The following is a 12,712-nucleotide window of genomic DNA, read 5'->3' as shown; positions in this document are numbered from 1 at the left end:
TTGCTTAATATAAGGATTTTGAAATTATTTAGAATTTTATTTTGACTTTTGATACTTAAGTACATTTTATCAATTACATTTACTTTTGATACTTCAGTATATTTAAAACCAAATATTTTTAGACTTTTACTCAAGTAGTATTGGGTGACTTTCACTTTGACTTGAGTCATTTTCTATCAACGTATCTTTACTTTTACTCAAGTATGACAATTGCATACTTTTCCCACCACTGTGTGTGTGTGCGTGTGTATGTGTCATAAGTATGACAGAAATGGGACAGCCCTCTGACTGCTGTTGAGAAAGCGACTCACCCCTGCAGGCTGTTCTCATCACATAGAATATTCAACAAACTCCAACTACTTTTTAGCAGACCTCTGTCAAGAGAGATCATATTATAAAACACACCATTCTACAGCCAGCAACGCCAGCAGTAGTCCTAGTTGTTGGACAGCATTTAGATGGTAACTTGATAAGAAGTAAGTAAAAGCACTTGATTGCTAGAGTTGGCCTAGATGAGGTATGGATGTTTAAGAATCATCATGTCATATTTGCATAGCTCATTTATGATATGTTGTGAGACCAAAGCCAGAACAAACAATAACCTGCTTCTATTTAACATCTGCTCTCTTTTTAAATCAATATCTCTCTTTTAATTGCTCACATGCAGTTTCAAGCCCTTTTCATCTCTGCTTTCTGTGTTTCTGGTGTTTAGCAAAGCAGCCTTTCTGAAATAATGTAGATTGTGCAGATTTCTGTCTCATTTTGGGAGGCTTGGATGGTGGCAACGATTGAATGATGGCCTTAAGCTACATGTACGGGACCAGTTTGTGATATTAGGATGCAGTTACCAGATACACCACCACCCTCTAGTCCCCCTCTCACTTTAGTCACATAATGAATATTGTCATTTATTTTCAAATATCTTCACATTATATTATATTTTTCCACCCACTGTGCAAGAGAACTGAAACCAGTGGAGGCTCCTCAGAAGAGGAAGGGGAGGACCACCATCCTCTGTGAATGTCATAAAAAAATGTTAAAGATAAAACTATGCTAAATATATTCACGTCACCAAATAATTGATTAAAACACACTGTTTTGCAATGAAGGTTTACAGTAGCCTCAGCAGCGCTCTGTAGGTAGCACCATGGTGCAGCCGGAGGACAGCTAGCTTCCGTCCTCCTCTATGTACATTGACTTCAATACAAAACCTAGGAGGCTCATGGTTCTCACCCACTTCCATAGACTTACACAGTAATTAAGACAACTTCAGGAGGAGGTACTCCAACCTATCAGAGCTCTTGCAGCATGAACTGACATGTTGTCCACCCAATCGAAGGATCAGAGAATGAATCTAGTACTTAAAGCATAAACTACTGCTAACTAGCACTGCAGTCCACAAAATGTGGTGAGTTGTTGACTCAAAGAGAGAGAAAGGCAATAATTGAACAGTTTTGAACAAGTTAATTTCTTCCAAAATGAAGGAGAAGCAAGAAGCATTCACTTAGCCTGTGAATGCAGCTAGCTAGCTAGTTAAGCCTAATCAAACACCTGGCTCAAACAGAGAGGGATGCTATGTTAGCTAGCTGGCAATGGTTATCCAAGGTTTGCCTTTGGTTTTATTAATTTATTGCCACTGGGGCCCATTGGTGTAACTGCTAAACTGCTTTCTGACTGTACACTGTACTGCATGATTCTAGCGGGTTTACTAACGCGTTAGTTCTAGTATGTTGACTGTAGTCCACAAGTGAAGGGAAAAGCTGAGAGGAGGAGAGTGCATAGTTGCGTGAAGGAATTATATATATATACAACGAGCAAAGTGATCATGCTGTTTTTATGTGGCTGCTGTGAAAGTGAACTGTGTTTGCGTGTGATCAGGGATGTATTCATTCTGCCGATTCTGTTGAAAAACGTTTCTTAAACGAAACCAAACGGAACAAAACGGGGATAAACATACCTGAATTTGTCCAATAGAAACTCTAATTTGCAATTGTTGGACTAATGATTACACCCTAGAGCAGCTAGATGCAGACAAGAGTGTGCAAGGCGGTATTGAATGTGTCACTGTCTGTCACCTTGATTACTCAATATTCTCTCGACCTGTGCACCTACGTTGTAAACTTTCATTCATAGGCTAGGTTGTAGCATCCTCATGATGGGTAATGGGAAATTTGAGTATCATGTAGTAGCCTAAACCTATATATGTTACATTGAGCTGGGTGAATGGAATATGAATGACAGTCATCCAATATGCTGTAATAGAAATAAGGCCAAGCTCATAATTTTTTTGTTCATCCTCCCTCATCTTAAACAGACCGCCACTGACCGCCACTGATTGAAGCCCATTTCAGAATCATTCTATTTCCTGACGGGATAAATGTAGACAGCCAGTGACTGCTCCCCCACCTCTGAACGGCTGGTTGGAATAATTGAGTGATACCCAATCAGACAGCGGTGGGCCCCTATTTCTGAAATAATTAAACCCTGACAACACACTATGCACGGCTGCTACTGCAGGGAGGGGGCTTGACTTTCAATGTCTTCAAATCAGAACACACACCAGCGTGATTGGCCATGAACAGAGGACATCTGTGAGGGCATCTCATTGTGTTGGGTTGCTACCCTCTCAAAGGTGTGCAGTATTGCATCTAAATGCACTTATTGCTGATCAAAATGTGTTCTCCCTATTTGTGGGAAAACAAATACAGCGGGAATGTAGGCATACAGTAAATAACCCATTTACATATGTATTCAGACCCTTTACTCAGTACTTTGTTGAAGCAGTACTTGGGAATGACGCTGCAAGCTTGGCACACCTGTATTTGGGGAGTTTCTCCCATTCTTCTCTGCAGATCCTCTCAAGCTCTGTCAGGTTGGATGGGGAGTGCCACTGCACAGCTATTTTCAGGTCTCTCTAGAGATGTTTGATCGGGTTCAAGTCCTGGCTCTGGCTGGGCCACTCAAGGACAATCAGAGACTTGTCCCGAAGCCACTCCAGCGTTGTCTTGGCTGTGTGCTTAGGGTTGTTGTCCTGTTGGAAGGTGAACTTTCGCCCCAGTCTGAGATCCTGAGTGCTCTGGAGCAGGTTTTCATCAAGGATCTCTCTGTACTTTGCTCCGTTCATCTTTCCCTCGATCCTGACTAGTCTCCCAGTCCCTGCTGCTGAAAAACATCCCCACAGCATCATGCTTTACCGTAGGGATAGTGCCAGGTTTCCTCCAGACGTGGCGCTTGGCATTCAGGCCAATCATGGTTTCATCAGACCAGAGAATCTTGTTTCTCATGGTCTGAGTCCTTTAAGTGCTTTTTGGCAAACTACAAGCGGGCTGTCATGTGCCTTTTACTGATGAGTGACTTCCGTCTGGCCACTCTACCATAAAGGCCTAATTGGTGGAGTGCTGCAGAGATGGTTGTCCTTCTGGAAGGTTCTTCCATCTCCACAGAGGAACTCTGGATCTCTGTCAGAGTGATTACATTTACATTTACGTCATTTAGCAGACGCTCTTATCCAGAGCGACATACAGTTAGTGAGTGCATACATTTTTTATACTGGCCCCCCGTGGGAATCAAACCCACAATCCTGGCGTTGCAAGCGCCATGCTCTACCAACTCAGCTTCAGGAGGCCCATTGGGTTCTTGGTCACCTCACTGACCAAGGCGCTTCTCCACCGATTGTACAGTTTGGCCAGGCGGCCAGCTCTTGGAAGAGTCTTGGTGGTTCCAAACTTTTTCCATTTAAGAATGATGGAGGCCACTATGTTCTTGGGAACCTTCAACGCTGCAGAAATGTTTTGGTAACCTACCCCAGATATGTGCCTCGACACAATCCTGTCTCGGAGCTCTACGGACAATTCCTTCGACTCATGGCTTGATTTTTGCTCTGACATGCACTGTCAACTGTGGGACCTTATATAGACGGGTGTGTGCCTTTCCAAATCATGTCCAATCAATTGAATTTACCACAGGTGGACTCCAATCAAGTTTTAGAAACATCTCAAGGATAATCAATGGAAACAGGATACACCTGAGCTCAATTTAGAGTCTCATAGCAAAGGGTCTGAATACTTATGTAAATAAGTATTCAACTTTTTTTTTGCTTTGTCATAATGGGGTATTGTGTGTAGATTGATGAGGAAAATGTTTTATTTAATCCATTTTAGAATAAGGCTGTAACGTAACAAAATGTGGAAAAAGTGAAGGGGTCTGAATACTTTCCGAATGCACTGTATGTGACTCATATGGCTTGTGAGTTTTGTTGTATCCACTATCCATATGGAATGTCACACAGCACTTTTTGGAGGTGCCATCTTTAATGAGGCACAGCAGGAGTGACTGGGGTGGGAGGAAGAGGAGGAAGAAGGGCTTGTCTGAGTGAGGAGAGGATTATGTGTGACAGTGACAGAACCATAGAGATCCTATTAAATTACTGAGTAAGTAAGTAAGTAAAAAATTATAACAATAATTGTAATTCCTAATTCTATGGACAGAACCCACCCAGCCATATGGCTCTATAGACCTGGCCAGGCCTGTGTGACTGAGACACCCATGATCTCGTCTTCCACAGCTGACTGTGATTGACAGCGCGGCCTCTGGGCTCTGGTGCCAACCCACACAGTGCCTGTTTGACTAGAGATCTGATCTGGGCCCTGGCTCTCCTCCAGTTATTCCCACCACAATATACTCTATCTACCGTACCTGGACTCTATTACTGACTGACAGAGTGGATCTAATTTACAGTGTGCTGTCCATGTATTTGTTTTGGTTGATCCTCAAAGTAGAAGCACAGTGGATTATGAAGCACTATGTCCACAAATGTTGTAGGATGAACCAACTAAAAACCTTGCTTAGAAAGTCCCTTACCCCCCTCCCCTCTCTCTCTCTCTCTCTCCCTCTGTCTCTCTCCCTGTCTCTCTCTCTCTCTCTCTCTCTCTCTCTCTCTCTCTCTCTCTCTCTCTCTCTCTCTCTCTCTCTCTCTCTCTCTCTCTCTCTCTCTCTCTCTCTCTCTCTCTCTCTCTGTTTCTCCCAGTGTTGCGTGATGACTTCAGACAGAACCCCCAGGACTTGGTGGTGGCGGTGGAGGATCCTGCCACCATGGAGTGCCAGCCTCCTCGTGGGCACCCTGAGCCCACCACCTTCTGGAGGAAAGACAAGGCCCGCCTGGACCTCAAAGATGACAGGATCACTGTGAGTACTACTTCCTGAGGACCCGGTCCTCTGTGTCTGCTCTCATTAGGGATAACTAAAATATACAGATTAAATGACCCCCCCCCCCCTTCCCAGAATGTCTGATGTAGACTCTGTTGAGCCATCTCTGTTGTCTGACTGTCAGGTTCGTGGAGGGAAGTTGACCATCTCCAACACCAGGAAGAGTGATGCAGGGATGTACGTGTGTGTGGCCACCAACATGGTGGGGGAGAGAGACAGTGAGACGGCTCAGCTCTCTGTGTTCGGTAAGCACAGATACTGGACAGACACTTTTCTCTGTGCTTATCTGTAATGGCTGCAGTGGCTACATGCTATCTGTTTCTGTTTTTAAATATTGCTTAGAAAACCTATAGAATCCTGTCTTGTCTGTCTATGTGTTTGGTGGTTTTCCAGAGAGACCCACGTTTGTGCGTCGGCCAGTGAACCAGGTGGTCCTAGTGGAGGAGAGTGTGGAGCTCAGGTGTCAGGTACAGGGAGACCCACAACCCTCTCTACGCTGGAGGAAGGACGACGTGGATATACCCCGCAGCAGGTTAGGAGAGAAAGTGTGTGTCTCTATGTGCCCTGGTGCCTACACGTACCTTCTGGTCTTTTATGATTTCCTGTTGTGGCTATTATTGAAACAAGTGTTAATATATGGATTGTGAGGCAGGACTAATGAGTCCCAGGCTGTAGCTGGAGCAGGTAAACACCTGACATGTTACTACAGCGTTGCTTTGATCACGGTGCCTAACATTGTTTCTCAAAGCCCACAGAGTCCTGTTCTTAAGCCCAGATTACATGTAATATGCTACTTACTATACATATGCTACCCTGAGATACAGAGTGGATTTGGAATGTGTTCATGCTCTTGTGTATGCTGTCTGTGTGTGAGGGCATGAGTATAGCATATATTGCCATGTATGTCTACCTGTGCATGACTGTGGGTACAATATATACACTACACAACCAAAAGTATGTGGACACCTGCTCGTCAAACATCTCATTCCAAAATCATGGGCATTAATATGGAGTTGGTCCCCCCTTTCCTGCTATAACAGACTCCACTCTTCTGGGAAGGCTTTCCACTAGATGTTGGAACATTGCTGCGGGGACTTGCGTCCATTCAGCCACAAGAGCATTAGTGAGGTTGGGCACTGATGTTGGGCGATTAGGCCTGGCTCGCAGTTGGCATTCCAATTCATCCCAAAGGTGTTCGATGGGGTTGAGGTCAGGGCTCTGTGCAGGCCAGTCAAGTTCTTCCACACCGCTCTCGACAATCCATTTCTGTATGGACCTCGCTTTGTGCACGGGGCATTGTCATGCTGAAACAGAATGTCATTGTATACCGTAGCATTAAGATTTCCCTTCACTGGAACTAAGGGGCCTAGCCGAACCATGAAAAACAGCCCCAGACCATTATTACTCCTCCACCAAACTTTATAGTTGGCACTATGCATTCGGGCAGGTAGCGTTCTCCTGGCATCCGACAAACCCAGATTCATCCATCGGACTGCCAGATGGTGAAGTGTGATTCGTCACTCCAGAGAACGCGTTTCCACTGCTCCAGAGTCCAATGGCGGCGAGCTTTACATCAGTCCAGCCGACGCTTGGCATTCCGCATGTTGATCTTAGGCTTGTGTGCTGCTGCTCGGCCATGGAAATCAATTTCATGAAGCTCCCGACGAACAGTTCTTGTGCTGACGTTGCTTCCAGAGGCAGTTTGGAACTCGCTAGTGAGTGTTGCAACCGAGGACAGACAATTTTGACGCGCTAGGTGGTCCCGTTCTGTGAGCTTGTGCGGCCTACCACTTCGCGGCTGAGCTGTTGTTGCTCCTAGACGTTTCCACTTCACAATAACAGCACTTACAGTTGCCCGGGGTAGCTCTAGCAGGGCAGAAATTTGATGAACTGACTTGTTGGAAAGGTGGCATCGTATGTCCGTGCCACGTTCAAAGTCACTGAGCTCTTCAGTAAGGCCGTTTTACTTCCAAATCAAATCTTATTTGTCACATACACGTGTTTAGCAGATGTTATTGCGGATGTAGCAAAATGCTTGTGCTTCTAGCTCCGACAGTGCAGTAATATCGAACAAGACATATCTAACAATTTCACAACATATACCCAATACACATCTAGTAAGGAATGGAATTTAAGAATATATACATATAATGTTTGTCTATGGAGATTGCATGGCTGTGTGCTCGATTTTATACACCTTTCAGCAACGGATGTGGCTGAAATAGCCAAATGAAATAGCCGAATTCACTAATTTGAAGGGGTGTCCACATACTTTTGTAAACATTGTGTATAATTCACGTAAATGTCTTTACTCTCCGTCCGCCTTTTTATCTGTGTTTCTGTATGTATATTTTAGTATTCAAGCTCTTGATTTTTTATGATATACAGTGCATTTGGAAAGTATTCAGACCCCTTGACTTTTTCCACATTTTGTTACATTACAGCCTTATTCTAAAATTTATTAAATAAATACAAATCACCATCAATCTACACACAATACCCCATAATGACAAAGCGAAAACAGGTTTTTAGATATAAAAAAGAAATACCTTATTTACTAAGTATTCAGCCCCCTTGCTTTGAGACGCGAAATTGAGCTCAGGTGCATCCTGTTTCCATTGATCATCCTTGAGATGTTTCTACAACTTGATTGGAGTCCAGTTGTGGTAAATTCAATTGATTGGACATGATTTGGAAGGGCACACACCTGTCTATATAAGGTTCCACAGTTGACAGTGCATGTCAGAGCAGAAAACAAGCCATGAGGTCGAAGGAATTGTCCGTAGAGCTCCGAGACAGGATTGTGTTGAGGCACAGATCTGGGGAAGGGTACCAAAACATTTCTGCAGCATTGAAGGTCCCCAAGAACACAGTGGCCTCCATTATTCTGAAATGGAAGAAGTTTGGAACCATCAAGACCTTCCCTAGAGTTGGCTGCCCGGCCAAACTGAGCAATCGGGGTAGAAGGGCCTTGGTCAGGGAGTCAACCAAGAACCCGATGGTCACTCTGACAGAGCTCCAGAGTTCCTCTGTGGAGATGGGAGAACCTTCCAGAAGGACAACCATCTCTGCAGTACTCCACCAATCAGGCCTTTATGGTAGAATGGCCAGACGGAACCCACTCCTCAAATGACAGCCCGTTTGGAGTTTGCCAAAAGACACTAAAGGACTCTCAGACCACGAGAAACAAGGTTTTCTGGTCTGATGAAACCAAGATTGAACTCTTTGGCCTGAATGCCAAGTGCCACATCTGGAGGAAACCTGGCACCATCCCTAATCAAGTCAGGATCGAGGGAAAGATGAATGCAGCAAAGTACAGATGAATGAGTGCTCAGGACCTCAGACTGGGGCGAAGGTTCACCTTCCAACAGGACAACAACCCTAAGCACACAGCCAAGTCAACGCAGAAGTGGCGTCGGGAAAAGTCTCTGAATGTCCTTGAGTGGCCTAGCCAGAGCCCGGAATTGAACCTGATCGTACATCTCTGGAGAGCCCTGAAAATAGCTGTGTAGCGATGCTCCCCATCCAACCCGACATAGCTTGAGAGGATCTGCAGAGAAGAATGTGAGAAACTCCCCAAATACAGGTGTGCCAAGCTTGTAGCGTCATACCCAAGAAGACTCGAGGCTGTAATCATTTCCAAATGTGCTTCAACAATTTACTGAGTAAAGGGTCTGAATACTTACGTAAATGTGATATTTCCGTTGTTGTTTTTTTATACATTTGCAAAAATTTCTAAGAACCTGTTTTTGCTTTGACATTATGGAGTATTGTGTGTAGATTGATGAGGGGGTGGGGGGAAGCAATTTAATCCATTTTAGAACAAGGCTTTAACGTAACAAAATTTTGAAAAAGTCAAGGGGTCTGAATACTTTCCGAATGCACTTCAGAAAGTATTCACACCCCTTTACAGCCTGAATTTTAAATGGATTAAATTGAGATTTTGTGTCACTCGCCTACACACAAGCAGACATTGAATATCCCTGTGAGCATGGTGAAGTTATTAATTACTCTTTGGATGTTGTATCAATACACCCAGTCACTACAAAGATACAGGCGTCCTTCCTAACTCAGTTGCTGGATTGGAAGGAAAACACTCAGGGATTTCACCATGAGGCCAAAACAGTTACGGAGTTTAATGGCTGTGATAGGAGAAAACTGAGGATGGATCAACAACATTGTAGTTACTCAACAATACTATCCTAATTGACAGAGTGAAAAGAAGGAAGACTTTACAGAATACAAATATTCCTAAACATGCATCCTGTTTGTGTCAACGGGTGCTGAAGGTGGGTGTGGTGTATGAATCAGGCGCAGGACGCAGAGGCTCAGTCCAAAGGCTTTAGTGCAATATTCACAAAAGACATAAGCACGATAAGCCCGAAGGCGAATACACGGCGCACACAGGCGACAAAACAAACGGCGCACTAACATGTGCAAAAGAACCTCTCCAAAACACTGGAGGAAAAATAGTAGCTCCAACACGAAACAGTAGAGCAATCACACACAAAGACACACACAACCAACGAGAACTAAATAGGACACTAACGAGGACTAACAAGACACAGGTGTACAACATCAAGACAAAACCAAACGAACATGAAACATAGATCGGTGGCAGCTAGTACTCCGGGGACGACGACCGCCGAAGCCTGCCCGAACCAGGAGGAGGAGCAGCCTCGGCCGAAACCGTGACAGTACCCCCCCCCCCTTGACGCGCGGCTCCAGCCGTGCGCCGACCCCGGCGACGACCAGGAGGACACGGAGCAGGGCGCGCGGGATGGTCCCGGTGGAACTCCGACAGGAGAGATGGGTCTAGGATGTCCCTCCGCTGCACCCAGCACCGCTCCTCCGGGCCGTACCCCTCCCACTCCACGAGATACTGGAGACCCCCCATCCGGCGTCTGGAGTCCAAGATGGACCGAACGGTGTACGCCGGAGCCCCCTCGATGTCCAGTGGGGGCGGAGGAGTCTCTCCTATCTCATTGTCCTGGAGTGGACCAGCTACCACCGGCCTGAGAAGAGACACATGGAACGAGGGGTTAATATTCTTATACTCAACAGGTAGATGTAACCTATAACACACCTCGTTCAATCTTCTCAGGACTTTAAAGGGGCCCCACAAACCGCCGACCCAGCTTCCCGGCAGGGCAGGCGGAGGGGTAGGTTTCTGGTAGAGAACCAGACTCGATCTCCGGGTGCGTACACCGGCCCCTCACTGCGGTGGAGATCGGCGCTCGCCTTGTGACGAAGGACGGCCCGCTGCAGGTGGACGTGGGCAGCGTTCCACGTCTCTTCCGAGCGCCTCATCCAATCATCCACCGCAGGGGCCTCGATCTGGCTCTGCTGCCACGGTGCCAGAACCGGCTGGTAACCTAGTACACATTGGAAGGGGGTTAGGTTGGTAGAGGAGTGGCGGAGAGAGTTCTGGGCCATCTCGGCCCAGGGGAGGTACCTTGACCACTCCTCAGGCCGGTCCTGGCAATACGACCTCAGAAACCTACCCACATCCTGGTTGACACGTTCTACCTGCCCGTTACTCTCCGGGTGGTACCCTGAGGTAAGGCTAACCGAGACCCCCAAACGCTCCATGGACGCTCTCCAAACACGGGAGGTAAACTGGGGGCCTCGATCAGACACTATATCCTCGGGCACCCCGTAATGCCGAAAGACGTGGGTAAATAGGGCCTCAGCGGTCTGTAGGGCAGTAGGAAGACCCGACATAGGGAGAAGACGACAGGCCTTAGAGAACCGGTCCACAACGACCAGGATGGTGGTATTCCCCTGAGAGAGGGGAAGGTCTGTCACAAAATCCACCGAGAGGTGGGACCATGGTCGTTGTGGGAACGGGCAGGGGTTGTAACTTACCCCTGGGCAGATGTCGGGGCGCCTTACACTGGGCGCACACCGAGCAGGAGGAGACATAAACCCTCACATCCCTAGCCAAAGTAGGCCACCAGTATTTAGTGCTAAGGCAATGCACTGTCCGGCCAATACCCGGATGTCCAGAGGAGGGGGACGTGTGAGCCCAGTAAATGAGTCGATCCCGAATCTCGAGCGGAACGTACTTCCGACCCTCAGGACACTGTGGAGGGCTGGGGTCGGTACGCAACGCTCGCTCGATTTCGGCATCGACCTCCCACACCACCGGTGCCACAAGGCAAGACTCCGGTAGTATGGGAGTAGGCTCAACGGACCTCTCCTCCGTGTCATACCGCCGGGACAGCGCATCTGCCTTACCATTCTGGGACCCAGGGATGTACGTGATTTTAAATACGAACCTGGTGAGAAACATACTCCATTGAGCTTGGCGAGGGTTCAGTCTCCTCGCTGCCCGGATGTACTCCAGGTTCCGATGGTCAGTCAAAATGAGGAAAGGGTGTTGAGCCCCCTCAAGCCAATGCCTCCACACCTTAAGGGCTTGAACTACAGCTAACAGCTCCCTGTCCCCAACGTCATAGTTACGCTCCGCCGGGCTGAGCTTTTTAGAATAAAAAGCACAGGGGCGGAGTTTAGGTGGCGTGCCAGACCGTTGAGAGAGAACGGCCCCTATACCTGCCTCAGACGCGTCCACCTCAACCTGAAAGGGTAACGCGGGATCCGGATGCGCCAGCACCGGAGCCGACGTAAACAGGTCCTTCAGTCTCCCAAAGGCCCTGTCCGCATCAGCTGACCACTGCAGGCGCACCGGACCCCCTTTCAGAAGGGACGTGATGGGAGCTGCCACCTGTCCAAAACCCCCGGATAAACCTCCGGTAGTAATTCGCAAAGCCCAAGAACTGCTGCACCTCCTTTACAGTAGTTGGGGTTTGCCAATTACGCACAGCGGACACACGATCCACCTCCATTCTCACCCCGACGCGGACAACCGATAACCCAAAAAGGAGACCGACTCCTGGAAAAACAGACATTTCTCTGCCTTGACATATAGGTCGTGCTCCAACAGCCTCCTCAATATACGACGCACCAGGGTTACATGCTCGGCTCGGGTAGACGAGTACACCAGAATATCATCAATGTACACGACCACCCCTTGTCCCTGCATATCCCGGAAAATGTCATCTACGAAGGATTGGAAGACTGATGGAGCATTCATCAACCCATATGGCATGACCAGATACTCGAAATGACCTGACGTGGTACTAAACGCTGTCTTCCATTCGTCGCCCTCCCTTATGCGCACCAAGTTATACACGCTCCTGAGATCCAATTTTGTGGAAAACCGCGCTCCATGCAATGACTCCGTCATGGTCGCAATCAGAGGGAGTGGATAACTGTATTTCACAGTAATCTGATTGAGACCACGGTAATCAATGCACGGGCGCAACCCTCCATCTTTCTTCTTCACAAAAAAGAAGCTCGAGGAGGCGGGAGAAGTGGAGGGCCGAATGTATCCCTGTCTCAAAGATTCGGCTATGTAAGTCTTGTGACGTCACGAGAGGCTACACAGCTTTCAGCGGGATTGCTCAAGTAGTGCAAGGAGACAAGGTTCAAACAAAACAAGGAT

At 47.2% G+C, this 12,712-nt stretch overlaps 1 protein-coding gene across 4 annotated transcripts in view; it reads left to right on the top strand.

The window, feature by feature from the left end:
* Window positions 1-12,712, top strand: part of LOC121573771 (roundabout homolog 2) — a 159,507-nt gene that overhangs the window by 55,381 nt on the left and 91,414 nt on the right. For all 4 annotated transcript variants that reach the window (XM_041886017.2, XM_041886018.2, XM_041886019.2 and 1 more), the window contains exons 3-5: window positions 5,027-5,184; window positions 5,330-5,450; window positions 5,599-5,737. In XM_041886017.2, the coding sequence (XP_041741951.1) occupies window positions 5,027-5,184; window positions 5,330-5,450; window positions 5,599-5,737 (418 nt within the window). The remainder of the gene's footprint in view (window positions 1-5,026; window positions 5,185-5,329; window positions 5,451-5,598; window positions 5,738-12,712) is intronic.

Source organism: Coregonus clupeaformis, chromosome 9, assembly GCF_020615455.1.
Source record: "Coregonus clupeaformis isolate EN_2021a chromosome 9, ASM2061545v1, whole genome shotgun sequence".
NCBI lineage: Eukaryota > Metazoa > Chordata > Actinopteri > Salmoniformes > Salmonidae > Coregonus > Coregonus clupeaformis.
The sequence above is the reverse complement of the archived record's forward strand: the minus strand, read 5'-3'. Positions and strand labels throughout refer to the sequence as shown.